The sequence below is a fragment of the Echiichthys vipera genome, assembly GCF_963691815.1.
Source record: "Echiichthys vipera genome assembly, chromosome: X".
Lineage (NCBI taxonomy): Eukaryota > Metazoa > Chordata > Actinopteri > Perciformes > Trachinidae > Echiichthys > Echiichthys vipera.
The window spans coordinates 24,179,560-24,207,397 of record NC_139825.1 but is presented as its reverse complement, the minus strand read 5'-3'; the positions used below and the strand labels follow the sequence as shown (position 1 = coordinate 24,207,397).

General features: G+C 38.8%; 1 protein-coding gene across 3 annotated transcripts; it reads left to right on the top strand.

Annotated features, from left to right (window-relative positions):
* The first annotated feature begins 5 nt into the window (after positions 1-5).
* LOC310966135 (sodium-coupled neutral amino acid transporter 3-like) lies at positions 6-27,838 on the top strand. 3 transcript variants are annotated; one of them, XM_083939958.1, is made up of 17 exons: positions 6-162; positions 9,338-9,525; positions 9,870-9,890; positions 9,998-10,079; positions 10,172-10,287; positions 13,330-13,403; positions 13,954-14,046; positions 15,234-15,315; positions 17,515-17,597; positions 19,142-19,200; positions 19,573-19,746; positions 19,895-19,974; positions 20,059-20,159; positions 21,800-21,924; positions 22,019-22,163; positions 23,935-24,038; positions 24,161-27,838. In XM_083939958.1, the coding sequence occupies exons 2-17, from the start codon at positions 9,419-9,421 to the stop codon at positions 24,263-24,265; spliced, it is 1,551 nt and encodes a 516-aa protein (XP_083796084.1). In that variant the 5' UTR covers positions 6-162; positions 9,338-9,418; the 3' UTR covers positions 24,266-27,838. The 3 variants fall into 3 exon arrangements, with proteins under 3 accessions (XP_083796084.1, XP_083796083.1, XP_083796085.1); XM_083939957.1 differs by having other exon boundaries at positions 6-179; XM_083939959.1 differs by lacking the exon at positions 9,870-9,890 and having other exon boundaries at positions 6-179.

The following is a 27,838-nucleotide window of genomic DNA, read 5'->3' as shown; positions in this document are numbered from 1 at the left end:
ACTTAAAGAGCGACGGTCCAAATGTGCGTAAATACGCGAGAAAATAAATACGTGCACCTTCACTGAGAAAACGAAAGAAAAAAAAAACAAGCAAAGGAGAAAGAGATTCTGAGCATCACATTCATTCCCACACACCGAAGGAACTAATTTGGAGGCTTCGTGGTAAGAAAAAACCTTTGGTAAGACTGAACACATCAGCTTCTTTAAACAGAGATGATGCCGCTGTGTTTGACATGTTTGCATTTAAGCGATTTCATTGAAAGGTTGCGGCGCGGGAAGTAGGCAATAGTATTTGAAAAACTCGGATGTAATTTTTCCAAATTGCACAGGGACGTGGTAGGGATTGGGGGAATTAAAACACATAGCCTATTGTGAATATTCCCTATACAGTATGTGATCCCATGGCACACAGTAGTTTCGTGGGACATATGGCTTTGCTTCCTATCGGAGGGTGATCAATAAAGAAATAATAGTATTGGTCCTCCTGCGATGAGCGCCCAGTCCAGATGTCAGGACCATGTGCCTCAAGGAGTCAGTGACAGACTGTCCGTCTATTGTCTGTGTTGTATTTTGAATCATTCTCCTAATACATGCTGGATCAGCCTGGCGTTAAGGTCGCTTTGCAACAGGTAAAACAATAGCTGGATTGATGGCACAGCCTACGTGACCAATGCATGAGCAGAAAATACTTTTTGTTTGGTCAAAGTATTGCGTAAAAATGTTGATAGTGTCTGTTGAAATGTGCATTTTTTTTTAACAAGCAGCTGAATCAAACCTATTGATGTGTCAGCTTGGTAGCCTACCTTGTCCTCGTGTCATTTTAAAAGATAAAATAAAAATCAATATCCTGTGGTTTCCTCAGCCTAGAACTTGTGTGTGTGGTGTCACAAGCCACATGGCATCGAGTAAACTCAAAGAAAATCCTTTTCTCCTCCTACCACCAAAACCACATCCGACCCAAAGAAATTGACCAGTTTGTTCTTGTAGCTCACAGTCTGCGTCAAAGCACAAGTATACACAGCTTTAACAACATGTAACGTTAACAGCCCTTTAAAGCACTTCGCCTTTGTTATTGCAGCCTAAATATACCCATGTGGAGGAAGAGCGCCCTGTGTGGGAAGGTAATGCTTCTCATTATCACTATTTCCTGGCCGAGCCAATCAAATGCGATATCGTGTTATAATAATTATGCCCCTGGCAATGGTGCCAGAGAAGAAATGTATGATTACCTTCCACAGACTTCTTGAGAGACACGTCTTTGGAACTGTGTTCATATAATGAAATTGTGCAGTAATGCCGTTTCTTATTCTCATGTTCAGCACAAGAGTCATTTTTCAAGCAAAAATGACAAACATAGAGCCAACTGTTCAACGGTAAGGGTTTTTTTTGTGTGTGATGTTAAACTGTAAATATTTGGGTTTTGGACTCTTGGTTCAGACAAAATATTAATATTATAGAGATTTTATCAACAGAAACATTAGTCTTTCTTTCTTTCAAATCTTCATTTTGAACATGTAACACAAGAAGCCATGTTTAGGTTTCCATTCTACATTTTTTTCATGGGTATCCATCAATCTATAGATAATTAAAATGACTATTGCAAATATATTTTTATTTTATTTATTAGTACAGTTTATATCTTTCGACCCAGCTCCATCGTTAATGAAGCATTTACAGTGAACTTGCCCTTTAAAGTCTGTGCTATTGCTCCACTGCTAAATATTTAACTTTTACTCCAGTTCAAGTATGATAATTAGAATAATGATAATAATATATAGTAATATAATATTATAATAATACTTAAAGTTTAGATATTTATAATGTTGTCTAACTCTCAGACTTTTGAGGAGGAAGAGGCCTCCGTATCTTTTGGGCCCAGCATCGTGTGTCTGAAGGTTGGAAAAGTGTACAGATGTAGTTGCTAGTTGCCAGTTGCTTGAATGCAGATGTTGAGTGGTCATCATTAAAAAAAAAACTGTACAAGTAGTGCATGTTGAAAAATTCCCAAGTGTGAGGAACTTAGAGTAGAAAAAGATTTTTAAATACCAACCGTATTAACAGATTCTGTGACAGACTGTCCAGAGAACTTCTGTCTGTGTATTCAAGGTGGTGAGAGGGTATGTTTTTGACTTTGGCCCCCTATCTAAACAGCAACACCCTATATGGGTTTTCATGCTGGGTTCATCACAGTGGAGAATGAGCAGATAAGCCTGCCTGCGGTCAGTGACCCAAGCATGTGCAGTGATCAAAGCGGTGGAGAGTTTGAGGAGGAGCTGGACAGGTGTGCGGCGTGTGGAGGCACGATGTGTTATCCATGTTGGAAGCAGCTAGCTATGCTCCTCTGTCACACGACAGAGACCTGAGTATATCTGCATTTGACAGGCCCAAGTGTTAAGTGCCAGACACACCAGAGGTTATTATTATTCGTGACCCATGGCAAATCATGGAGCTCATAAGCTGTGGGGCTGAACTTGACCATACCATGTGCTGTTGTCTATTTATATTTAAGTCATTGGAAAGTCCTTTATTGATGTTGTGTATTCAAATGGATAAAATGCATTTATTTATTTAATGAATTAAATGCCCTTTAATCTTAAAGCTGTTTTTTATGGCAATTGTCCAAACAAGGGTACAGTCCACAGTTCCCAACAGCTTACGTTTTGTTCTTCAACAAGAAAGTACAAACTACACAGCTATACAACAATACAACATATATAAGACATCCACAACCATATTGTTACTCACCTTAAATATTTAAACCAGAAATAACTGTTGTTGTTTTTTTGGTGTCCACCTCACGTACATGTCCAGTATCCAATATATACTCTCCTTGTAGCTTGGTTTTGGTCTACACCTACTGCTGAAGGAAATATCTGGCTCTTTATCTGCTAAATGCTCTATATGTTCACTAGTTAGTTGCTAACTTTGTCTCCTGAGCAGATAGCATATGTTTAACAGAGCTTATTCTCTGAAAACAACTGCTTGCTGCAGCTGAAAGACAAAGCAACATATCAAATGAGATTATTTTCCATATCATTATCTGAACACTGCAGAAATTAGGGTATACAGTATAAATTAATAGTCTGGTCTACAAGGCTGGCTTTACAGTAGAAGCAAACTGGTTCACACTTGACCACCATCAACATCTCATGTGATGTGTTTCTTCTGTCATGTGTTGTATGCTACAGAGGCTCACTTACAACAAATAGAAATACATATGCTGACAAAAACATGTCAGTCTTGAAGATGTTTTGGATTTATTTTACAATATACAGTATGTTGTTGTGCAATTATTAGCAATAGTAACATAGCATTATTAAAACATATATATAAGGCATTTATGATTGTGTTGACACATTAAGACGGACCTACGCTCAAGTGTAAGAGCAGCCTGAAATGCCTACCTGGAGTATAATTACCCTGAACCTCCTGCTGATCTGTTGGTTACCAAGCTATTTCTAGGAAAAAGTGCCATGCAGTTTGTCAACATGTACTCATTATTATGTAACTGACCAGCGGCATATTTTAGTAAACAAATACTGATTCAAATGAAGCTTCTTTTTCATACTCAAGTTTACCATTACACTCAGTTTACTGTTGAATGAAAAGACCAAACTATTTGAATAGTTGTTTCACTGAAACATTTGATCTCAGCTGCTCCTTAGATGCTTCTTACTTTTGGTTACTTTTATGCATGCTGTTTGGTAGTAAAGAAAAATGTTGTTGTTATTGTTTTTTACATTACATTCTTATTTATGGCCATTGTTTCCGTCAATCATAACATTTCATCTGTCATCCACATTGTATAAACTGCAGACACCAACGTGTAATGGCAGGTATGGCTCAAAGCAACCTGAGTAATTTCCCATTGCATAGCAGGCCTACTTCCTTTCTTCTTTATTTTTATGTTCAGAGGTTGGACAAAATACCTAGAACACCTTTGCAGTTCAGTGTCAAAAAAATTAACATCACAAGGTTTGCAAAGGCAGGATTTATTGTGGGATCACTGAATAAGATTGCACTACATTTTACAGGTGTCCCTGTGCTTGTGGCTACCCCCCTGTATTACAACCATGATGTATCGTCACCATCACCCTCATTATTTGTATCTGTAGCACTCATGGTTTCCTGATCTTAAACTAATAGCCCCAAAGGATCTGCACCAATGTCTAACTTGATGAAATCACACAAATCTGGACCTCCCACGGCTGAAGCCACCTCTGCATCTCAGCTCTCCACAGGCTAATTTAGATTCTGAGTCATGACTTTCTAAAATGCGTTTTTACACATTAGTCACTCCTTAAATAAAAGAATATAAGAAGGATGCATGTTACCTGGATTAACATAGCACAGGAGGATTGTCAGGTCTGTTTGATGTCGCTCTGCAAGTAATCGTATAAATGACAGAGCTTGATATTCTCAGCTAAACTTTTCAACATAGCTTGTGTTGGCCGCTTGTAAAAACAGAGTATTAGATAATGTCTTACCGCCCCGTTTACACTCTGGTAGTGCTGCTTCCTTTATGATCCCTTTAAAGATTCCTGTAAAATATGATGGATACATTGGTTTTTGATAAATGCTTGTGTTCTGTCATGCGTTGATTCTGCTTTAATATCCAAGCATAGGCAGTGACGCAGAAGGCTGTCTTTGTTAGTGCGAATATCAATTGTTGTGTATATTATTTGAAAAATTGTATTTAATATACTTTAATCATGCTCGTTATTTAAAAAAAAAAGAAATTCATTAATTTTAAGGCTTAGTCAGTTCAATTTAAGTGTTTTTGAAGTTGTGCTTTGTTAACCATGGAGTGTGAAGGGCCCCCTATTAAGTTTTTGCATTGTTTGAATTTTTGGTGATTGCTGATTGCTAGTCAGAAAGACTGAAACTAACTAACTGACTACTTTTTGAGATAGTATCAATGCTTTTGCAGTTTATTTTCTAAGGTATAGTCTATGTATTGAAATGCGAGTTTAGGTGTTATTTTGTGAATTTGTATGTCTATCTTCCTGTCAGAATTATTTTGAATTTTATTTTGAATAAGGATAATTGTATGACAAGTACTACGTTACTGATGTTTGTTTGAATACATATAATAAGAAAGAGGACATATAAAGAAAAATAAATTAAATGAAATCTACTAGCAGCAGAAAACAAATCAGTTCCCCAGAACTGAAAGGGTTTGTATTCCTTGAGAAATAATAATAAAAACAATCCCCGTAACCCGCTTTGGCACAGTTAGAATATGTGATCAGGTGCTGGCTGATATCGCAGGACATGAGCATGTGTTCCTCTGTCCCCAGCAGGCACGTGGCTGAGATGAGTGGTGCTGCCAGGCGCTGTTGGCTGAACCTCGTGCCTGTTGATACACCACCACATGGGCATCTCCTCATCTACATGTGCTTGCCCACTGCCCCCCACTTGTCCACCCTGTTTTATGTCCAACTGATCTGAGAAGAATTAGGAAATAACTGTGGATTTTAAAGTGTATAATGTTTCATAATTAGCCATTATTTCACATTAACATTGAACGAAATGGAAAAAACAACAACTGACAGCTAGTAATTATTCACCCTCCCGACTGTTCTAACATTTCAAATGTCACCTAATTTCAGTAACTCAGAAATGTCGCTCTCATGCTCTTCAGGTCTGATTTGTTACATAACACAACTCACTTTGGGCCGCAGAAGAGTGTAAGAGTGTAACGTGACCCTCCTGGTGCTCAGTAAGAGGACATGCTCTCTGCAGTTTCTTATATGGACAAGGATCAGTATCGCCAAATAAGAGGCTGTGTTATTCATATAGAAACAGCATGTTACTCACCGAAAAATAATTATCAAGAAGCTGATGCAGATGTTATTGAATAGAACATGTGAACTCCAGCAGGAGGAAACAAGACATGGAGGTCGATCAGAAGAGGCAGTATCAAGGGTTATTTTTTATCCATAACATTTTGCAGCTCTGCCCCCCCCCCCCCCCCCCCCCCCCCCCCGCACAGTACCAGTCATTATTGTTCTACTGGTGAAAAACAGTCATGCTTATGTGCATAATCAATTTATTCAGACATTGAGCATCATTCCAACTCCCAGTCTTCATCTGAAATATAAATATTTATACTATTGGATCAAGCTCATCTTTTGTTTTCTTTTTGATGTGTCCATAGTTCATATAAACAAATAAGATATCCTAAAGATGACAGCTTTGAAGATCTGCAAAGTAGTCATCTTGTTTCTGTACCTAGCACCGCAACAGTCCCTTAATACATCACATCTGTCGAGTCTCTATCTTGGATCGTCTTGGGTGACACGGTTAATAGCACACATATGGCTAAACGGTCCTGCCTGCCTTAGATAAAATTACCCAGCAGAAATAGAACCAGCGATGCGTCTGTTTACTGTACATACAGAGTTCCCGTTTTTTCAGTTGTGTTAGAGCTTTTAATGCTGTTTTTTTACTCTGATTTTACTTAAAATGACATGGTAGTCGGTCTCAGTTTACCTTGTTGGTTCTCGCATCTCAAATTTTACTGAGAAATGCAAAACATTGATGTGGCCTTGCAGGTCTTCATCACACTTCTTAAAATCCAAAACAACACCTGCTAGTGCTTTATTTTATTTTATGGCTGTATGATTTTCCCCAACAGCCTCCAATGGAAAATACTCTCTAGCTTATGCTAACAAATAATTGAACAGAGCATTCGCTCTATTTTACATGTAATGAGCAAAAAAAAAAAAAAAAAAAATATATATATATTTACAGGAAGCATTTTAAAATAATGCTTTTAGAATTGTGTTTGTGTGATCATACAGGAATGAAAAACAGCAACAGCATGAGAGTCCATAATGAGCATCCCGCTTTATTTACTGTAAATGACTGCAGGCTCATCTGCTGTTTTCTGGTTCTTCACACATAAGAACAATGATTGGATTCTCCTGGGGGCTGCAGCAAGTACATTATTTTGTCATTTACAGGGGTAAGAGTAGAACAATTTCTTGATGTGATGCTAAAATCAGCTGGTTTATCGTTGATGATGCAAGACACAAAAGAGTGTAATGAGCTTTATTTCAAAATGACATACACGTCTTTTTTTCCCTCAGATTCTCTGGAAATAGCAAAGTCTGGTATTGCAACAGAAAGTATTGGCATCAAGGGCTGTTACTTTTGTGGCTACATTACGGGACATGTTAACTTTGGGCAAATAAAATGACCCACTAGACAAGCCAATGGAAGTTCTCCCTGAGGTTAGATATTTGTTTTTTTAATGTTTAAAGAGCCCATATTATGTGCTCATTTTTAGATCTATGCTTCTATTTTGGGTTTCTACTAAACATGTTTACATGCTTTAATGTTAAAAAAGAAACACATTATTTTTCTCATACTGTCTGTCTGAATATACCTGTATTCACCCTCGCTTTGCTTTAGCGGCTGTCTCTTTAAGACCCCCTCCTGAAAAAGCCCAGTCTGCTCTTATGGTTCCGCATTTCTAACCTTTTACATCTTCACTTTTTGGATCTCTGCATCCTACGTTGCAGCTGGGGAATGACTGTAATGGCACTGCAGCGTCATTTCTTATAGTATAGTTGTGAAATCACAATTGTCCTGGCGGCTTGTTTAAAGGCCCAATTTCTGAATACGGGCTGTGAGCACCTCAACCTGCTTTATAATAAAACAAAGACATGGCAATCTCACAAATCTTACAATATGAGACCTTTAAATTAAATTTTTATCCAGATTACGTTTTTTTATATTCAGTCATTGATAGGCTTCTGTACCTGACTGTTGTGTTTAGTGTTGTTCAGCGTGACTTTTTAAAATGATCTTTTTGTAGCTGCAGTGGCATGGTATCAATGCCCCTCTTTAACTGTACAGTGTGAATGGCAGTAATGGTGATCTTCTGGCTGAGAGGACACTGTGAACACAATTGAGCTGCTGTACCTTTGTCACAGAGGAAGCAGATAACAAGAAACTATTGTCTCTCTGAGTTCACCCTGTGAAGTGGTGAAGAGGATTCATAGCGGGTCATTGGAGGCAAGTGATGAATGGTTCTTTATCAATAATAATATAATTGTATGTGAGTGATGTGAATGTTCCCACAGGAATCATTACTGTTTGCCAGGGATAAATCGTTTGACAAATTAACCTCCTTTCTCCTCACACCACCAGAAAACTCCACACTCATTAAGAAAAGATACTGTTGAAATGTATGATTATATCACTACAGTAATAACTGTTTTGCAAACTGTTTTCTCAGTAATCTGAGGCCTCTTGTTGTGAGTGATTTAGCTTTTTGTTTGATCACACTGCTTAAAATCGTCATAAAGACCATCATGTCATTTTGTGGGATCTCAACAGTAGTGCAGAGAATCCGCAGGCTTCTGACATTAACTACGCAAAGGACAAGAGCAAACAAAAGTGCAAAAAACTCTGACCTTTGACCATGTGGTCTGGACTTGTTTGCCTAGCTTAATACTGAGGTTCGGAAAAGCACAAAAAATTCCCATACTTTTGCAGCACTTTATCTCAGCCTGTGATCATTTACAGCTTTGTACTATTCATGCTGGTGTATGTATTGCAAAGGTTTCGGTGGATGAATCGAATGAGTGAGCGAATGAGGTCAGATCTCGAGTGTTGGAAGTCACTGTGTCAATAGTAGAACTGAGTCAGATGTTGTACGGACAAATATTGAATATATAAAGGACATCATGACTCTCATCATTGATCATAGAACTTACAGAAATGTCAGTACATTTACACAAGAGCTGTTGCTTGAGCTATACGAAGATAACACTACTCTTTGTAATTGAAAATGTATCGTAAATCATTAAAATTGAGCAAAAATATAATATTTTATAGGGTATTTTATCCTCACCACACCAATGTGAAAAGGCAGTTTTGGATCAAAAACTGTATTCATTAAATTCATGTTTTGTCAGGTCTGTCTGTCTGCAAGATGGTGAGCAAACAACTTTTAGAATGCTTGTACTCTGAAAGGAGTTTGTATCGATCAGGACCATGCTATGCAGGAAATGTCAAGGTTTTCGACAGATACACAGCGTATTTTGTGTATTTGCATTGCCTGAAAGGTTTGCGTCACGTATTGGTGTGAACATACCATTGAGATGGAACAAAAATATACAAAAAAAATCTCTGTTTGAGCTTTACCAGAACATTTTGTGTTTACATAGGACTCCGTGGACCATGGCAAGAAGCTTACAGAGAAAACGTCCTTTAAACATTGAATGTGTGCTGTATATTTTCACTGGTGTGTGCGGTTAGTTCACGGCACAAACAAACCCACTCACCTGTACCTTATGTGCTTCATAACTTCCCTTTGCCCTAGATATTCAAGATATCAAGCGACTATAAAGGATCATCTTCATCAAACACATACAAGCAAAAAAATAACCCTGTTACGACGTGAATGATGGAACCTTCTCAGTCAGAGATGAACATCTTATCCAACGGGAAAAGTCACGACCTTGGAGTTGATGTGGGTGTGCCGATAAAGACGTTGCCAGAAGAGGATCAGTGAGTATTCTCCCTTTATTTTAAATAAATGAATGGTTGCTTTGCCCTTTGTCACTGTTAATGGCATTTTAACACAGCATGCATGAAGCACTTTTTATACCTTTTACCTTTCTATATTAGTTATGTGAAAACAACATCCTGGATTATTTATTGAAACAACTGTCTTTTAAGTTAAGTAAAAAAAGAGACTTTTGGACTGTTTGATTTACGTGCATACCTTCATCCGTGTGATAATGGATGTGGTGCGACATGCAGTATGACTTGCTTCCTGCGTAATCTACCCTTCTTTTAAATGCATGTTCAACTTGTTTTTTGCTTGCCCCATCGGGTGGATCCTTATACAGAAATGGCACTCAAACAGTCAGGTATGTCTGTATTTGTATAATGTTACATGTTTGCAGCAGATATGTGCACATTTTTTGGAGGCAGATAGAGAAAACCGTCAGTTAATGGTCATCAATTTGCTCCCTAGATTCGATGATCCTGATGGAGGACATGAGAATGAGGAATTTTTACCCAGTGCAGATGGAAAGAAGCCTTTACGCTTCACAGATGTAAGTGTAAAATTCCATGAAACAACATAGTAATAATAACACTTTTTTTTTTATTGACGTTCATTGTATGCTCTTGTGCCCCCCCCCTCCAGTTTGAAGGAAAGACCTCTTTTGGCATGTCTGTCTTCAACCTGGGTAATGCTATTATGGGCAGTGGAATCCTGGGATTGGCCTACGCTATGGCCAACACTGGCATACTCCTTTTCTTGTGAGTAGATAAATGTTGTTTTTTTTAATAAATTTGTGACAAAATATGAGCTATAATCTACCCACTTCTCAAACACAGACAGGGTCACTGACGTTAATGGTTGCAGTGCTGAATTGTTTCTTAACACATCAGTATGTGTTTGTAGACCTGTACCTATAGCTTTACTACTCCACTGAAGGTTGGAGTCTGTTGAAAGGTTTAAAGCACATGAAAATGTGACAAAATAATAAATCAAACTTTTTTCCAAAAGCACTATCGAGTCTGGATACTCTTCCTGAGGGATTACAGTGGAGGAGTGGTGGTGTAATTAAAGGCCATGCTGATGCTGGTTACTTACAGGAGTAACATCCTGTAACATATCATGTGCCATGATGCCCTTATACCAATTTTGTCAAGCTCCTTTCCCCACGCTGGTTGCCATACAGACCCCAGAAAGGCCACAACCCAAAATAACCAAACCAGACATCTGTATTCCTCTTTTATCTCATTCTGCCCCTTGCAGAATGCTGCTCCCAGACTGTGACCCTGGTTACCTTTACCATGTGGTCTGTGTTTGTGTAGCTGCGGAGACCAAGTAGCAGGACTGGAATAGAGAGAGGCCTGTGCAACACACATTTACGTTACAATTACATGAGTTTGCAAAGACACCCAAGACAACCAACCTGAAGGTTAACAGTCTGTCATTTAATGACAACTTGTGTCAAACACAACATACAATAAACAGCACTTGCATTTTTGAGTTAAACAAAAAGTAATTGGTAAACTGCTTGTATCTAAGGTCAACACAGTGGATATTTTATACCTGCTATAAGATGCAGAAAAACATAGATATATGCTAGTGATAGAAAAGCTGTAGGTGTGAATGAGTCATCAGGTGTAGGTAAAAAAGGACATGCTTATCCAGTATGATAAACAACAGGACATCCGGATGTAGTTCGTTATTGTTATTGATTATTATTGAGATAGACAACATGAGTTCTTCATATTTCTTATTTTCTGTTGCGTTGTCACCTGAGTTTATAAAATCAAGCATTATTAAATCAAGCATTAATATAAGCTTATAGTGCATTGATATTTTAAGAACATATAACAACAAGATATATTAAGAATATCTGTATAATATTATAAATATTATAATATTTTACCCTATAGCTACTTTTTTTATTACAACATGTGCATATGTCTTAGTTCAGACATATGGATGTACTAGATGTTTGGTCCTTGTTGCCTCAGTGGCACCTCTTTGGACCACCAACTTTCTTTTTCTCCCTCATTGTGGCTGTTGTGGAGATTATAGCCTGTAGTGTCAAGAGAACCCTTGATCCACCAGCAGAGTTACAAATAGACATTCTTCTTCCTCGTCAGCTTATTTACAGTGAGACACAGAAATAGAGCAGTCATGAAGGCGTCAGGATCCAGAGGAGGATATTTCATAATTTCCACAAAGCATCACACTGTGATGAAATATATGATATTTCCACTTGTTTGTTTGTGAGCTGAGGGAGGTTGGGCACTTTGCACGGCAGCTCCAAGGCAAGGCATCTTTATTTTATATAGCGCATTTCATACCAAGGCAACTCAATGTGCTTTACATAAAGACAAAACATATTTTTAAAACAGCATAAACACAAAAAAACAAAGTTAAAAGCAGGAGTAAAGAAGAATGAAAACAAGTAAAAGAAAAGAAAATAGATAAAGTTTGAAGTTATCAAAAAGAGCTCAGCTATAAGTACATGAAAAGAGACATGTTTTTAACCTGGATTTAAAAGTGCTCACAGTTGGGGCTGATTTCAGATCTGCTGGTAGTTTGTTCCAGTTGTGTGCAGCATCACAGCTCAATGCTGCTTCACCATAGTCTGAACTCTGTGCTCCACCATCTGACCTGAGTCTGTAGATCTCAGCTCTACTGGGTTTATACTCTACTAACATGTCATTCATGTATTCTGGACCGAATCCATTCAGAGATTTGTAAACCAGTAGCAGAACTTTAAATCTGTTCTGTAGCTGACTGGGAACCAATGTACGGTCTTAAGAACTGGGCTGATGTGATCTGATCTCTCCGTTCTGGTTAAAACTTGAGCTGCAGCTGTTTGATACTTTTTGGGGGAGTCCTGTCAGAAGACTGTTACAGTAGTCGAGTTTACTGGAGAGGAAAGCATGAATCAGCTTCTCCTGATCAGTTTGGGACATAAAACCCTTAATTCTGGATATGTTCTTAAGTTGACTGATTTGATATGGCTGTTGAAGGTCAGGTCTGAGTCTATCAGCATGCCAAGGTTTTGGACTTGGTCTTTAGTTTCTGAAAACAGTGAATCGAGGTGTTTACTGACAGTAACCCTCTTTAGTGCTGATAATGAATCTCAGAGTTCGTCCTTCATCCCTCTGCCTACAGACCGGTGGTAGATTCTCACCACAGGGTACAGAGTGGGCGAAAATGCCGGGAAAAAGTCTGAGAAAGATGATGGATTTGGGATCAACCTCTGACCCATCTGGAATGCTGATCTGAGAACCCTGTGCTGACATGACTCTGTAGGAGGACCACTGCAAAAGGGCTGTGGGAAATATTGTTTCCATTTGTAGGACTGTGGATTTCTATCAATGGAGAACATTTATATTCTATTATAAAAAGACTGAATATCTGCTTCAGCTGTTGGTAGTGTGAAACAATTATCCACACAATTAGCATTTTGAAGCAATAGGCAGCATCATGCGTTGGCAGGGCAGGGACATATAGTGGAAAATCAGCTACCTCTGCAGTCCAACTTTGTTCCCCCTCATTAATACATAATGTCAGATGAAGCAATACATTGTGTGCATACGTTAAGTCACATTGGCATCTGAGAACATGCACAATACATAATGACAGTATTGCAAATGGTTGATTGTAATGCATGCGGAAATAGATGGAAGATGAATACCAGGATTATAATCTTTGAGCGAATGCAAATTTTGTGTGATATTATAAAGATGACATATATAGAGGTATAATAATAAGGCATAATATAATATCATATAATATATTATAATATAATTGTGTCACAGGTTTCTTCTGACTGCAGTAGCAGCTTTGTCATCTTACTCCATTCATCTGCTGCTCAAATTGTCTGGTATTGTGGGTAAGCCCTGTTCATGTCTAAGCCTTTTGGGAAGAAATAGTGCAGCTGTATATTACAGTGTACAGTTTTGTTTATTATATGTAGACTTGAAAAGCCAACAATTTCTAATATACATCTGATACAGTTAAACTGTTTAAAGGACCAATTGTTTTCCAAAAGTAGAAGCTGTGACTTGAAATTAATGTAGAAATGGGAACAGATTAGAAGTTAAAAGGTTAATTTAGCCTGACTGTTTTAAACATTCAATATAGCAATATAGCTGAGCAGTAAATTTTCAAGTAACAGTTAAATTGTCGTTTACATGTAATAATGATTGATATTTGAATTATTTGGTTTCTAGTCTGGTTAACTTTTCTAATGATTTAGACTGATTATGAAGAGGAAAATTAATGAATGAGTTTATTTCATGACCATATGATAAATGGTCTTCACCCGCCCATCACAGATAACCTTTTTATTGTTATTTTTTTAGACATATTTTATTGTGTTGCTCTGAGACATCTCAGAAAACATAACTGAGTGACTATTGTTGTTCGTAATCTGTTTTCAGGAATTCGTGCTTATGAACAGCTGGGCTTCAGGGCCTTTGGCACTCCTGGAAAAATGGCTGCTGGTATAGCAATCACCCTGCAGAATATTGGAGGTAAGGAGCCAAAGTGACTAAATATTTCATGTGTCAACTGTGAACTTCCTAACAGAAAACAGGAATTATACTTAATTTATATCCCCCTCACCTAACCATACACACAACTAAATTCACTTAAACCACTAGTATTACTCTGGCTTTTGTTCTTGGCTGGAATATGAGGATGTATTATGAGGAAAGATCCGGCCTGTTGGTAAACAGCTGCGTTCCCGGTGCTGCTGGTTCCAACCACTCACTGAACAGCATATAAGGCTAGCTGTTCCTGCTCTGTGGATTCACATTAGACTGTCATTTATTCAACACCATGATTTAAGTTGGTTAAATTTGTGCTCAAATGTTAAATGCAAGGTTTTCATAGGTCCAATAACTACACATGGGTTGAGATTGATTATCACTGACTGGTGTTATGATTGGCGCACTGATGCCAATAACTCTTTTCCCAGTATATTATAGTAATATTTATATAGCTAACTGTTCAACCTTAGTCAGTAAGAATACTCTCTCTGTCTGAAATGACCTTTGATTGGCCAAAGTTTCCTGAAGCCTGAAAACAGAGCCAAGAGGAGGTGCAGAAGTCTAGTTTTCTCTCAGAACACATGAATTGCAACATGATGAAAGATTATTATGGATTTTTTTTTGCCCAACAACGCCGAAAATAAACTGCCTACCCCAAGTTTCATTTTCTCAATGAATCAACCAGTTGTTTGTAACATGTCACAATATAATAAAAAGCCAAAGCCAAAGAGGGTGTAATTAAATAGTTTGTTCTGACCAACTGTCCAGTCAGTTTGCTGTCACATAACAAAACAGAGAAAAACAGCTTTCTCACAATGTAGAAAGCTGGTAATGAATGAATGGTAATTTTGCTTGAAAAATTACTGAAATTATCTGAAACAGCTCTAGTACGTTTTTTCCCCCCTATGCAATACAATTCTTACCCTTACCCATCTAAATATACGCAAATCTGCCAGTAAAAGAATTATTTTAAATTGTAAAGTAACCTCCCCCAGGTTGCTAAAACACAGGTACATGACCTCTGTGTCCTCAGAAGTAGCTACTGCTCTGTAACTTACACAATATGTGACATGGCTTAGATAATGTCTGTTTGCTCTATATTCAGCGTATTTGCACACGAGCATGCTTGGCCACACATTTTCACCTGTCCTCTGTCTCCTCTTTCACAGCTATGTCCAGCTACCTGTACATTGTTAAATCTGAGTTACCACTGGTCATCCAAGCTTTCCTGAAGGCAGATCCCGAGTCTAAGTGAGTATTATCACTTAAGTACTTTCAACATCTCTGCTAGTGAAAATTATGTGACTCATGTCTGCTGTCCGAGGTGTGCAGGGTCAAGGGGCCTGGCAGACTATGTGGGCGACGAATATTTCAGTTTGCAACATTCATTGATTCAGTCAGTGGGGGGGTGTGATGAGAATGGCAGTCAGTAATTGGCTGAGCTGCGGCGGGGGAGGCTGGTTGGGCTCTATCTATCAGTTATGTCTACATACAACACAAACCCTCAGTGCTGTCAGCTTGTGGAGGCAAGTGGTGTTCACATTAGACAGAGTCCTGCCACAGATACAGACACTCTGCATAAGGTCATGGAGGACTCAAGTAGATTCCAGCTGCCTGTTCATATCTAAAAACAAACCCTGTGCTCAAAATGGATTGCAGCGACTGCAGCAGTCCCTCTACATCCAGACAATCCTCTTACATCCAGGGTTTGTACAAAGCTCAGAAAGTTTGGAAAATGCTTAATTTGAACCTTTTATGTTTTCAAGTTGAGGAATATAGTTGAATTTAAAAAAGAATACTTGAAAAATCTAGTGTTTCATCAACAATATCACACATGTATTATTATTTGAAATGTAAAAATACCCAGATATGATGATAAGGACTTTAAGAAATGCTTAAAAAGCTGTCAAACCCATACACCCAATGAATTACACAGCATAACCTCTTCACTATATGCATCAATGTATCTGGCCTGACGTGTATGTCTATTGTCAAACTGTTGTTGAGCTGAGTGTGTGCCATGCCCTTTAGACAAGTCTTGCATCCAAGCCTCCTGAAGGGCATGTCAGCTCATTACCCTTTATCATTGATTAATAATGGAGTGGAATAAACTAAAACTGTTACAGTGTATTCATTTCAGGGTCAGAGGCTTAGCTACAAACGTATGAAGTATTACGACTCTTGCTTTTTGTGTGTGTGTGTGTGTGTGTGTGTGTGTGTGTGTGTGTGTGTGTGTGTGTGTGTGTGTGTGTGTGTGTGTGTGTGTGTGTGTGTGTGTGTGTGTGTGTGTGTGTGTGTGTGTGTGTGAGAGAGAGAGAGAGAGAGAGAGAGACACACACACACACACACACACACACAAATGACAGCAGCAGGTGGTGTAACATGGGTGCCAAATACCGAGGTTGAGCATATGGACAGGTCAGCTTAGGGCCAGCTCTCGGCAACCATGACACACACTGTTCCACTCAGTGGCTCCTGCTGTTCAGATCCATGGCGTTAGGTGAACAGGGGGAAATGAGGAGTGGGTGGTGTGGCTGGGGGGTTTGCCCGGACACACAGGGAGAAGGTCAGATCTTTGGAAGCAGCGGGAATTTACTGATGTCACAAAAGTGAGAACTTGAGACTCAACTTGGACTTGAGGCCCAGCAGAGGTCCAGACTTAAGATGATTGATAGCATTTACTTTACCAATACCAATTTGCTTATTTTTTTTAGCATAATCAAATAACACAAAGGGATTGCCTATACAGCAGCTACATGTCATCTCACAATGTGAAAGCTGATCGTTTAAAATTACCTACTGGCCAATTGTCCGAAGAGGACATGACCTATGATTCACTTCTCCTGCTTTCAAGGGACTCCCATGCATGCGCATGCACACACGTGTCTGTGTGTGTGTGTGTGTGTGTGTGTGTGTGTCTGTGTGTGTGTGTGTGTCTGTGTGTCTGTGTGTCTGTGTGTCTGTGTGGTCTGGGGGTTGGTAGGACACAAATAAAAGGACAACCATGGCAATTATGTGCTGGAACAAGTTAAGTGGACATTGGTTATATATTTACTGACATCTTCAGTGCTGCGTTGTTTAGGCTCCATTATGTCTTCCTTTCCTGAAACAGTGAACAGTCACATAAATCATCAGAGTTATGTAACATTCTACTCTACACCAATCAGAGCAACATTAAGTAGACACGTTTTTTTCCCACAATCTCAAGGCCAACGATGTTCCCAGCAGGTTGCTGCTGTTGGTCTGGCAAAATGCAGCACATCAAGCATTTTGACCAGTACACTTTTAACAACTGTCTATTGCTCTCAATCTATGTGAAAGTAGTGCCAACACTTACCATCTAACTTGTGTTCCACATATTTTTGTCTCAGACTCTACGTACACTGCATCTCTGTGCCAATGTTTGAAATATTGAGCTCACCAAAGTAAACTATATTTTTCTCCAAACAGTCTGTGGTACTTGAACGGGAACTACCTGGTCATCATGGTCTCTGCCAGTATCATCCTGCCCCTGGCTTTAATGAAGCAGCTCGGTGAGTACAACTTGTACAGTTGGACCTGGTCTGTGTCCTAAATAAACTGAGATATTTCTATCTACCACAAAGAACTCCTTTCTGACCTGTTAGACCGTTGTCATCTGTTCACGCTGCAAGCAGGTGAACAGTTGTGGTTCTTTTCACCACAGGAACGTTTTCTGGAACTCACCTGCATGTCGACTGCTGGGGCCTAGTTTCTATGGAAGACAATTTCTGCCATGAAAAAAAAATAGAAAATCAGAATTATGAGATACAAAGGAAGGGGTTTGGAGGTTCTGGGTTTTATTAGGTCAACTACATGAACACTTAAAGAACACTGAAGTAGAGTATCTATATATATTAAAAAGTATACAAATTAACTTTACATGAATTAACTAAATCAAGACATTGCGGACACTTACATTTACAGACAGAAATTTAACTCAAATGCATTTCGGTGTAGAGTCTCCAGTTCTTAGGCAGCGGCAACTGATGGTCGGATATAAACAATAACGAAGATAGCACATGTAAACGTCCTCTTCAGATAATATGGGCAAAGATAGAAAGCTTACAGTTTGACGTCTGGGGTACAGATTTTTTCATTAACAGTAACATCAGTTACACCGCAGCCCCCCTTCCTCTCTTCTTTACCGCTCATCCCGAGTTCTCTGTCCGCCTGTACCATCTGAAAACCAGCGATGGTTTCCATCCAGAATAAGTCTGTGTCTCAGTGAAGCACATAACATCGCATTCACGAGACTGGGTCACAGAAAACACAACATGAGACCGTGGGGGTTTGTGTTGCGGATTTCAGTCTTAGTTTTAGAACCATTACAACCCTATGAGTGTTTTTATTTTCATCACACATAACTTTTTGTATGTTGTTTCTTTTTGTGGGAGAATTGGGTTTCCATCATTGTTGTTCCTGGGCGTAGTTCCTGCCTCCTAATGTTAACGTATAATAAGTAAATGATGCTCTTCTCGCCTCTCTGTCTGTTTTTACTCAAGTTTTGTTGTGGATCTTGTAACCAATGTTTAAATCCTTAAGGTTTAGTTAATTCATTTAAAGTAGTTCTTCAGAGCATTTAACATTTAACTTGAATATTCTTACTCAACATGTTTTATACATTTGACAACTTATTATTACAAGACATTTTCTGTCTGTAGCACTTATTAATTAATATTGGGTTTTCTTCTGATTTTGAGCCAAGTTAGATGACATTTTGATGGAGCACTAACCTTTAAGTCAAGCAATTAGTGTGTCTTTATTCCACCACTTGCAGCAAAAACAGCAGGCGCCCAATTAGACAAAATTTTCTCTGATGTTAATCCCACACTCTCCCTCTACAGTATTCCAGTCTGAGCTATTCATTAATACACAAAATAAACGTGTTATTTTTGCCCTCTTTGCGCTGTGAAGTCATTGTGATGTGGTCGTTTTATTTGCAGAAGCCTCATTTATAGAACATTAGGAAGCCAGCTTATAGTAGTCCCAAACAACACAGCAAGGCCAAATGGATCACAAGCTTTAACATTAATTGTCTTTTTTTCTTTATTTTCAGGTTACCTCGGCTATACCAGTGGATTTTCTCTGAGCTGTATGGTGTTTTTTCTCTCAGCAGTAAGTTGGTCTAGTTCACACAGTGGCACACAATCACAGTGACTCTTCACAAAGAGGCTCATTTGTTCTGGCATGTCATCTTGGCACACATGTTTCTCACTTTCCCAACCTTGTCTTTTTCCCACCCATGTCGCTTTTTTCAGTGGTATGTGGCTACGCTTGATAAGGCGAATATAAGCGCCGCTTAATACACATCAAAGGTTGAGAGAAAAACCTAAGTACTTAGAGGTTGAGTCGCACTAATCTGATGTGAAATGTTTCTTTTTTTTAGCTTGGCAGTGGTGGTTGTTTACTGAATCTGATGCATCCATGTATGCTTGAGTCTTTTCTTTGATTATATCTGTTTTTTCATTCTTTTGCATCTTTCTGCAGGTTATCTATAAGAAGTTTCAGATTCCCTGCCCATTCGAAGAGTTCTCAGCCAACAGTACTGCTGCCCACCATAGCCTCAATATTTCAAGCCATGGCCATGAGTACAACAATGGTCTGGTCCATGAGGATAATGACTCCCACTGCTACCCACGCTTGATCACCATCAACTCACAGGTAGGCAGCCCATGAGAAGACACAGACTGCTTATCTGGGTTGTTTTTGAACATTAAGGCCCCAAATGTTGAGTTCCCATTCCTCTTTTTTGGAAGGCTCTGTTGCGCTGCTAATCATTGAAAGTCACTTGTTTATGTGTTCTTCACAGACAGCATACACCATTCCCATCTTGGCTTTCGCCTTTGTTTGCCACCCTGAGGTCCTCCCCATCTACACCGAGCTCCGCAAGTGAGTCCCACCTCTGAAACCTGCACATATTTTTACAACGTCAAGTATGTGGCATTCACATATCTTTCAACTCTCTGATTTCAGTCCAACGCAGAAGAAGATGCAGAAAGTGTCCAACATCTCTATCTTTGTCATGTATAGCATGTACTTTCTGGCAGCTCTCTTTGGGTACCTGACCTTTTATGGTAAGAACAGTTGTCCCACAACTAAAAGAGTGCTGCTTTAGTTTAAAGGCAGCTAAGAGATGCTTTTTTGTAAAACAAACAAAAGAAGAATGGGTCAAGGTGACTGACTTTGCTGCCGTCTTGATCTTACAAAGTTAAAGCTGCAGTCGGCAAGTCTGGCAGATCGAGTTGACTCAGTCAATTTTCAAATGTTTACAACTCTCCCTCCTACCTCTACTACCAACGAACTCCTCAGATCCCTCCCATAGAGTGCTCGTCAGTGCGTGTGCACCAGATTCCTGTGAACGCACCTGTCCGTTCTCTTATTGATAAATTGCATGGAGTACATACTACACGGAGGTAGGCTGGCTAGGTCACTAATAGATAGCAACTTCTAACATCATTCAGCGTATGCCTAACTTGAAGCTTGTGCATATGACATTGTAACAAGCACAAGGGGGTGGGTGGGTGTGGGGGGGATATGTGGTGTGTGCACAAACTGTGCCTGACAGTCAGCTCTGACACAGCCCTGCGCTGACTGGACAGGATGATACGGAGACGGTTAATTTTTGCAAAACAAACAACAAGCTCTAGGTGCACGTAGAGGCGCATTTTTTTTAAAACTGGATGATTTTAATTTGTTCTATCGAAAGCATAGGGTGAGAAGTTCAGCCATCCGTGAGGAACTCGGATTAGAGCCGCTGCTCCTTTGCGTTTAAAAGGAGCCAGTTGAGGTGGTTCGGGCATCTGGTAAGGATGCCCCCTGGGCGCCTCCCTAGGGAGGTGTTCCAGGCAAGTCCAGCTGGGAGGAGGCCTCGGGGTAGACCCCGGACTAGGTAGAGAGATTATATCTCCACACTGGCCTGAGAATGCCTCGGGATCCCCCAGTTAGAGCTGGTTAATGTGGCCCGGGAAAGGGAAGTTTGGGGTCCCCTGCTAGAGCTGCTACTCCCTCGACCAGACCCTGGATAAGCGGTTGAAGATGAGATGAGATGAGATATCGGAGCATAGTGTCGGTTTGAGTGAATATGATCAAAAAATATATAATAAATATAAATAAAATACCACATCCAGGTTTATATTGCTGGTGTGCTTCCTCAAAATGAAAATAATATTTTACTGACACACATTGTTTACTTTCTTCACCCAGCGGCGATTTCTCACTGGTGACCGTATTGAAAGATGATGATTTAGTCAGAATCAACGGTCTGATATTGTGATGAAGGGATGTTGTTTTCTACTGAAATACATTTAAAAAAAACAGAAAAACTTGCCCTACTGCAGTTTTTAAAAATAGTCCGATATGTTTTGTGGCAAAATACAGTGTCAATAAATAGATAAAACATTTATTCATTATACATTTTCAAAGCAGAAAGTCACCTTTTTTTAAATGGTCTAATCTATGGTTGATTTCACTGTATGTTATTTGGTGATATGTATTGATTTACAGTATTGATGGTTATATTTTTCGGTATTGAAGAAAATCAGAGCCTTGTACGGTTATCTTCCAAAACATAAAGCCCAAGCTCCCTCTTGTGGTGACAATGTGCTACCCAGTGCTTGAAGGCATTATCACTGAGTGACGTTCATATGGGAATTTTCTTGTCTTTGTATGTCTTTATATGGATCTATATATCTTCTTTTCCTATTATTTTCTATAGACAAAGTGGAGCCTGAACTGCTGCACACTTACAGCCGGATTGATCCTTACGACACTTTGATCCTGTGTGTGCGAGTGGCTGTCCTCACGGCCGTGACGCTGACCGTCCCTATTGTGTTGTTCCCTGTAGGTTTGTTGTTGAATTGTTCCCTGTGATGCTCAATGAATAATATATTGCGGTTATTTCCTCATTGAATTCTCTGTCTGTATCTGTCTACAGGTACGTAGAGCCATCCAGCACATGTTATTCCCCACGAAAGCTTTCAACTGGTTGCGTCACATCGCCATTGCTATGATTCTGCTCACCATCATCAACATGCTGGTGATATTTGCCCCCAATATTCTGGGCATCTTCGGCATCATTGGTTAGTACAGCATTGAACATGGAGCTGAAATTCTATCAGAAGTATCATAGTGATGTTCTAGTCAGTTATCAGTGAATCTAAAAAGGCAAGTTACTTCTAAAGACTTATCAGATCCTCCTGTTTTTGACTAATACGTTTAAGGAGGACTCTCCAAGAAACCAGAAAACCAGCATTTATTGTTTCCCACAGGTCTTATTTATCCTCTTTTCTGGATTTATTTAATTATAGATGGTATTTGATGTGGTTATGGGTTACATGTTCTGTCTGTTTATAGACTGAACCCTTTTGTTTGACATGGCAGTGCTTTCTGTGTTTCAAGCTTTCAAAAACATTAAAAGCAAAACTAAAAAAAACGTGACCAGCATGTTTGTGCACGGACAAACCAATGACCCGAGTCAATATTATTGTCACCCTCTGTCCTCGTGATTTACAGGTTATAGATCAAAGTTGAAAACCTTAAAATCAAGGGCATCTTCAAAGCTACAGATTCTGCTTTCACAAATTGCAAAAACCTTTGTATATTGGTAGGGCTCATTAGTGGCCATTTTGAGTTAAAAAAAACAGGTGAACTCTGGGGGCAGCCAGTGGCTCAGTGGTTAGAGCAGTCGCCCCATGTAAAGAAGGTCCTCGAGGCAACGGCAGCAGGTTTGACTCTGACCTGCAGCCCTTTGCTGCATGTCTCCCTTTCTCTCTCCCACCCCATTTCCTGTCTGTCCTATCTAATAAAAGGCTTGAAAACGGACAAAAAAATAATCTTAAAAAAGAAAATGGGGGAAAATATCGATCACTGTTTCCCAGTTTCCTTGGCACGTAAATATACATGCATTTATTGAGGACTGGTGGTATTCAGCCGCGACATGACTAACAGTACATAAGTATATTCTTTCAGTTTGTGGGTAGTTGTGAAGTTGTCATCTCTGCATTGCCAGTCTCACCCTGAGACCTCCTCTCTGTAATGAGAAGTGAGTCATGTCTGTGAAGCACTGTTATTATCGTCTGTCTGGGGTGAGAATTAGAGAAAAGCTGCAGTGGAAGCTCATTTAAGGAAGGTATAAAGGAAAGAAATTGAAAAAAAATAAAAGTGAAAATATGTGACAGGGAAACTGCCCCTCAGATAGGACAGTATTAAATTCCCTTGTGATAACAATGTGATGGAAATGAAGAAATCACTAATGTGTCTCTCACCCCATTTCCTGTCTGTCCTATATAATAAAATGGCTTGAAAAACTGCCAAAAATATTATCTTTAAAAAAACAAAACAAAAAAAGGTGAAAGTCTGGGCTTCTGGATCCTTTTTTTGTTTTTACTGACAGGGGAATGGATTAGGCAGCTATGTGTTTGTATGCATCACCTGTACCGCTATATCTATCTGTAAACATTATTTAACAGTGTCCTCTTCAAACCATATTTTAGGTAGTTACACATAGTAATACATAAAACAAAGATGTAAGTAGATTAAGAAGATGGATGGTAACATTTGTTGCACAGTAAAAGACAAATACAGTACAATAAAAAAAAGAAAATGGTAAGTTGATAAATAAACATTCATAGAAATGATCCATTAAGTGCATATTTAACTTTTGTCGAGTCATCTATCAACAGTGCTTGGATTCATTTTAGCTTTAGCTACCTGATTTTGATACTCACCACACTGATGTCCTTTATAATCAGATTATAACTATCGCAGCTAAGACATCATCATCCTAAAGATCAATATCTATCTAATAGCTTTTTTTTGCCTTTAACTAGCACTTTCTCTTTCTCTTTACAGGTGCCACGTCGGCTCCCTGCCTCATTTTCATCTTCCCCGCTGTCTTTTACATCCGCATCATTCCCAAAGATGATGAACCCCTGAACTCGACTCCTAAGATTATGGTGAGGCCTTGAAATCTTTCTCCTTTCAGTCATTTGTGACACTGATTTGGTGATTGTCCTGTGTTATACAGGCTTCTGCCAAGCGTCTGTGCCACTGATGTGCTCTTTTCCCTCATTCTAAGGCTATCTGTTTTGCTGCTTTGGGCGTCTCTTTCATGGTAATGAGTCTGAGCTTCATAATCATCGACTGGACAACAGGGGGCGGCCATGCTGCAGGAGGCCACTAGATGCTGCTTTGGTGTGTGTGTGAGCCCTGGAAAGGGGGGGAAAGCACTGGTCAATGTAAAGGGAGCACTTTCACCTCAATGGAAACACACTACAGGCTGCCCTAAGCCTGGGCTTAGTAACAAAACATACAGCACATTGGTTGGAATCACACTTTTATCGTTTGAGTTAAATTAACTTTTTGAAGGTAACTTAACACTTATGTGAACAAAATCCTTGTATGACGAAGTTCTAGAATTAAATTTAACATGCAATGGTTATGGATTTTTATCTGAATAATCATAATAATCAAACAGCGTCTTTATTTATCACCATCTGTTAGTGCGACTAAGTCCATTCATGATGGTGAATTGGTCCTTACCTGTTGCTTCCTCTTTATTTACACACAAACAACTGCAGCTGGTACTGTACGGAGAAAGAAGACACGATTGTCTGAGAATATGAAGGCATCAAGATATATGAGAAATAACTCAATAACGCACAAAAGAGGACAGTCAGATGATCTCATCCTGAACCAGCTGCACTCTGAACTGTTCTATAAAACAAAAGAAAGGGCTTTAAGGAGCAGGTAACATTTTGAGTTGTTATGTCATGTATCATACAATGCTTTTGTTCCAGATCACCTAACCCTTCAGAAACCCTGGGGCCTTTTAGCATTAAAAAGCACACAAACACACAGAAAAAACAGGAGTTTATATTTATTTAGCTACTATATCTGTGTTTTTAATTTCAAATGGTCTATATCTAACTACTGTATATGATTAAGTTGATGATCCAAATATATCATGTATGATATTAGTTTTTTTGTTTGTTTTAGCTTACACTTTATAAATAATGGAAAGAGTTACAACTGTTAGATATGTTAAATGTTTGATAAAATACAAAGAACTTGATCGTAGGATTTCATACCTTCCTTTGTAGAACACATGCCAAAATCTGACCTTGACTTTAAGCCAGTTAAAGTTTTATCCCTGTTCACCTTTGAGTCTAGCCCATTCATTTCTTAGATTTCTCAATAAATAAATAAATAAATATATAAATAATAACAACTAGCCTGGTACAAAAAAGATTCAACCCCCTCAGTGTTGTCATGGAGATATGACCTAAACATACAGACTAAAATGCTTTTTTGTTCCAGGTCTTAAACAGGTTTTATTACGATGTGAAGACGGCCTGTTTAACATGGAGGTCAATGAGACATTGATGTATTACGAAACCTGCCCATAGTGGCCACTCGGTGAACTGCAATATTGGGCACTTCTGTATTGGATCAACCAGGAAATCGCTGGGATGGGGGCTTGATTTGGCATCACCTTAAATAGAACGGTCACATGTCACAGTCATGTGATCATGAAAAGTGCCACCATGTGGTTGTTATTGGCAATCGATCTACTCTGTCCTTTAGGTACAAGGATGTGTTTTCTGTATCTGCATGTTTCATATTATGGCTGCTCTGGCAACTTAAATGAAAGGTATAGTTTGGGGAAATACCCTTATTCACTGTTTTGCAGAGACAGAGTGATGGAGTAGATGAGAAGATTGATAGCACTCTCACATCTATGTGTGCAATACACAACTGCAGCAAAGCTTAGTCTAGAGACTGGAAGATAGGGGGAAACAGCTAGCCTCGCTCTTTCCATAGTTTAAAGGCTATCACGACCTCTAAAACTCACTAAACTTCAATTTATGGTAACCAGCAATGCAGATAGTTTTGGTTGTACTTGTCCAGGTTAGATACAAAAGTAAGAGGAAACCGCAAAATCAATGCAAAGAAAACCAAAAAAACTATCTTGACTAGACACTACCAAGGGTCAGCTATAAACAGTCCATTTGTTTTTATAATTTGGGTGAACCCACCCATGCTACATTGGTTTGAACAATGCCAAAATACATGAATTTATAAAGATGAACCCGCTGGTGGGTCTGGCAGAGTTTAACAAGTTAATTGTATTAATTTGAAGATGTATTATGCTTTTGTGATTCTGTCGTAATGTTTTTTGCTCTACTGGTTTGTAGTATTTTGATCTGCTTTCACCCTTGTTGACTATTTAGACTCAAACTTAATGTTTTGCATGTCATTATTTCCAGTCTGTCCTGTAGTTGGTGTAGTGAACACAGAGATTTTGCTTCTGACACAAACATAGATGTTATTGTACTATTTGGCATCTTACAGTGAAGTGTATTGAAGTACCATTCTGTGTTATAGATATTATAATGTTATGTTACCATTGTGAAGCCCTTCTTAAAAGATGCTACATGAAATAATGAATCAAACATCACTGATATGTCATCATAATTATGATATTCCGTCAGTGATGACACATTCATTTGAAGTTTGATTTAGTGATGTGGATCTAGACTTGCAGTAATTCTCAATTCACACGGTACTACCTGCATATATATCCACTTTTTTATAGATTACAGGAGCATCTCATTAAAGCAATTCTTACCTTTCTTTAATGCCTCACAGCGCCTCCCTCCAAAGTCCCATCCTCTTCCTCCTGCCTGACCTCTGATGCTCCCCTTCTCCCTGACACGTGCGGTGAGAGATAAATGCTGCATTCTAGTGCCATGGGCACTCTGAAGTTTCAGACCTCCAACTAGGCAAAGTACACTGGAATGCCTGTGAAAGCCGAACCTCCTTCTATTAACTTTTAGGGAGATCGACCTACCCTGAATTCACCAGTGGGAGGTTCACTTTGACAGGCATTCCAGTGCACTTTGCCTAGTTGGAGGTCCAAAACTTCAGACTTTCCATGGCACTGGAACCAGTGAGCAGCGCAAATGAAACGGAGCAACGGAGGACAGGCAGGAAGCTAGGTAAATAATTTTATTTGGACTGAATAAAATGATTGGTCAGACTTTTATCAAAAATATATGAGAATTAAATATTTTTGAGTTTTAACACCTGGTAGATTTTAGTGTGTCATACACTTGTTATGGAGCATTTTAAGATTACAAAAGAAAAGTGTAAAAATGCCAGAAAGGTAAGAATATTACCCAAAGATGGTGTTTTATTGTATCACATATCTCAGGCTTCAGAATAGTCCTAGTTAAATAATCACTTCTTTCATTTTATTTATATATTAATGACAAATGATTTGTTTAGCCATTTTGATTGAACAGCAGAGGAAATACTTATGCACGTATCAACCTCCGTCCCTTGCTTTTTCCACGTGTATTTGCAGTGGTGGTTGTGGTGTTAATGAAGGTTTAGTTTGGTCATGTTTAGTGAACAGAGTTTTACTTCACTTTAAGGAGATCATGCCAAAATAACAACTGACTACCTACTGCTTTGAAATGCCTTTAACTTTTAAACAGGTATCACAGTTTTAATACCAGACACAGTATATCAAATATGCATTTTTCATGTACCTAAACAAGTCTATAATATTTTATTATAGCTGATGTTCAAGACATAATCTATGGAAACGACACGACTATATAAAAAAGGTATACGAATTTTGGTGAATAACACTTGGCTTTATATAAATAATGTATATAAATGTAAACCTTTTATATTTGTGATGCCTATTTACAGTAGCTTGTAAAGTGTAAATAGCAGGGACAGTATT

Coding starts and splice junctions, on each gene's coding strand:
- LOC310966135 (XM_083939958.1), top strand. CDS start 9,419: ATGATGGAACCTTCTCAGTCAGAGATGAACATCTTATCCAACGGGAAA. Junction 22,164..23,934: donor GGGCATCTTCGGCATCATTG/GTTAGTACAGCA, acceptor TTCTCTTTACAG/GTGCCACGTCGGCTCCCTGC. Junction 24,039..24,160: donor ACTCGACTCCTAAGATTATG/GTGAGGCCTTGA, acceptor CCTCATTCTAAG/GCTATCTGTTTTGCTGCTTT.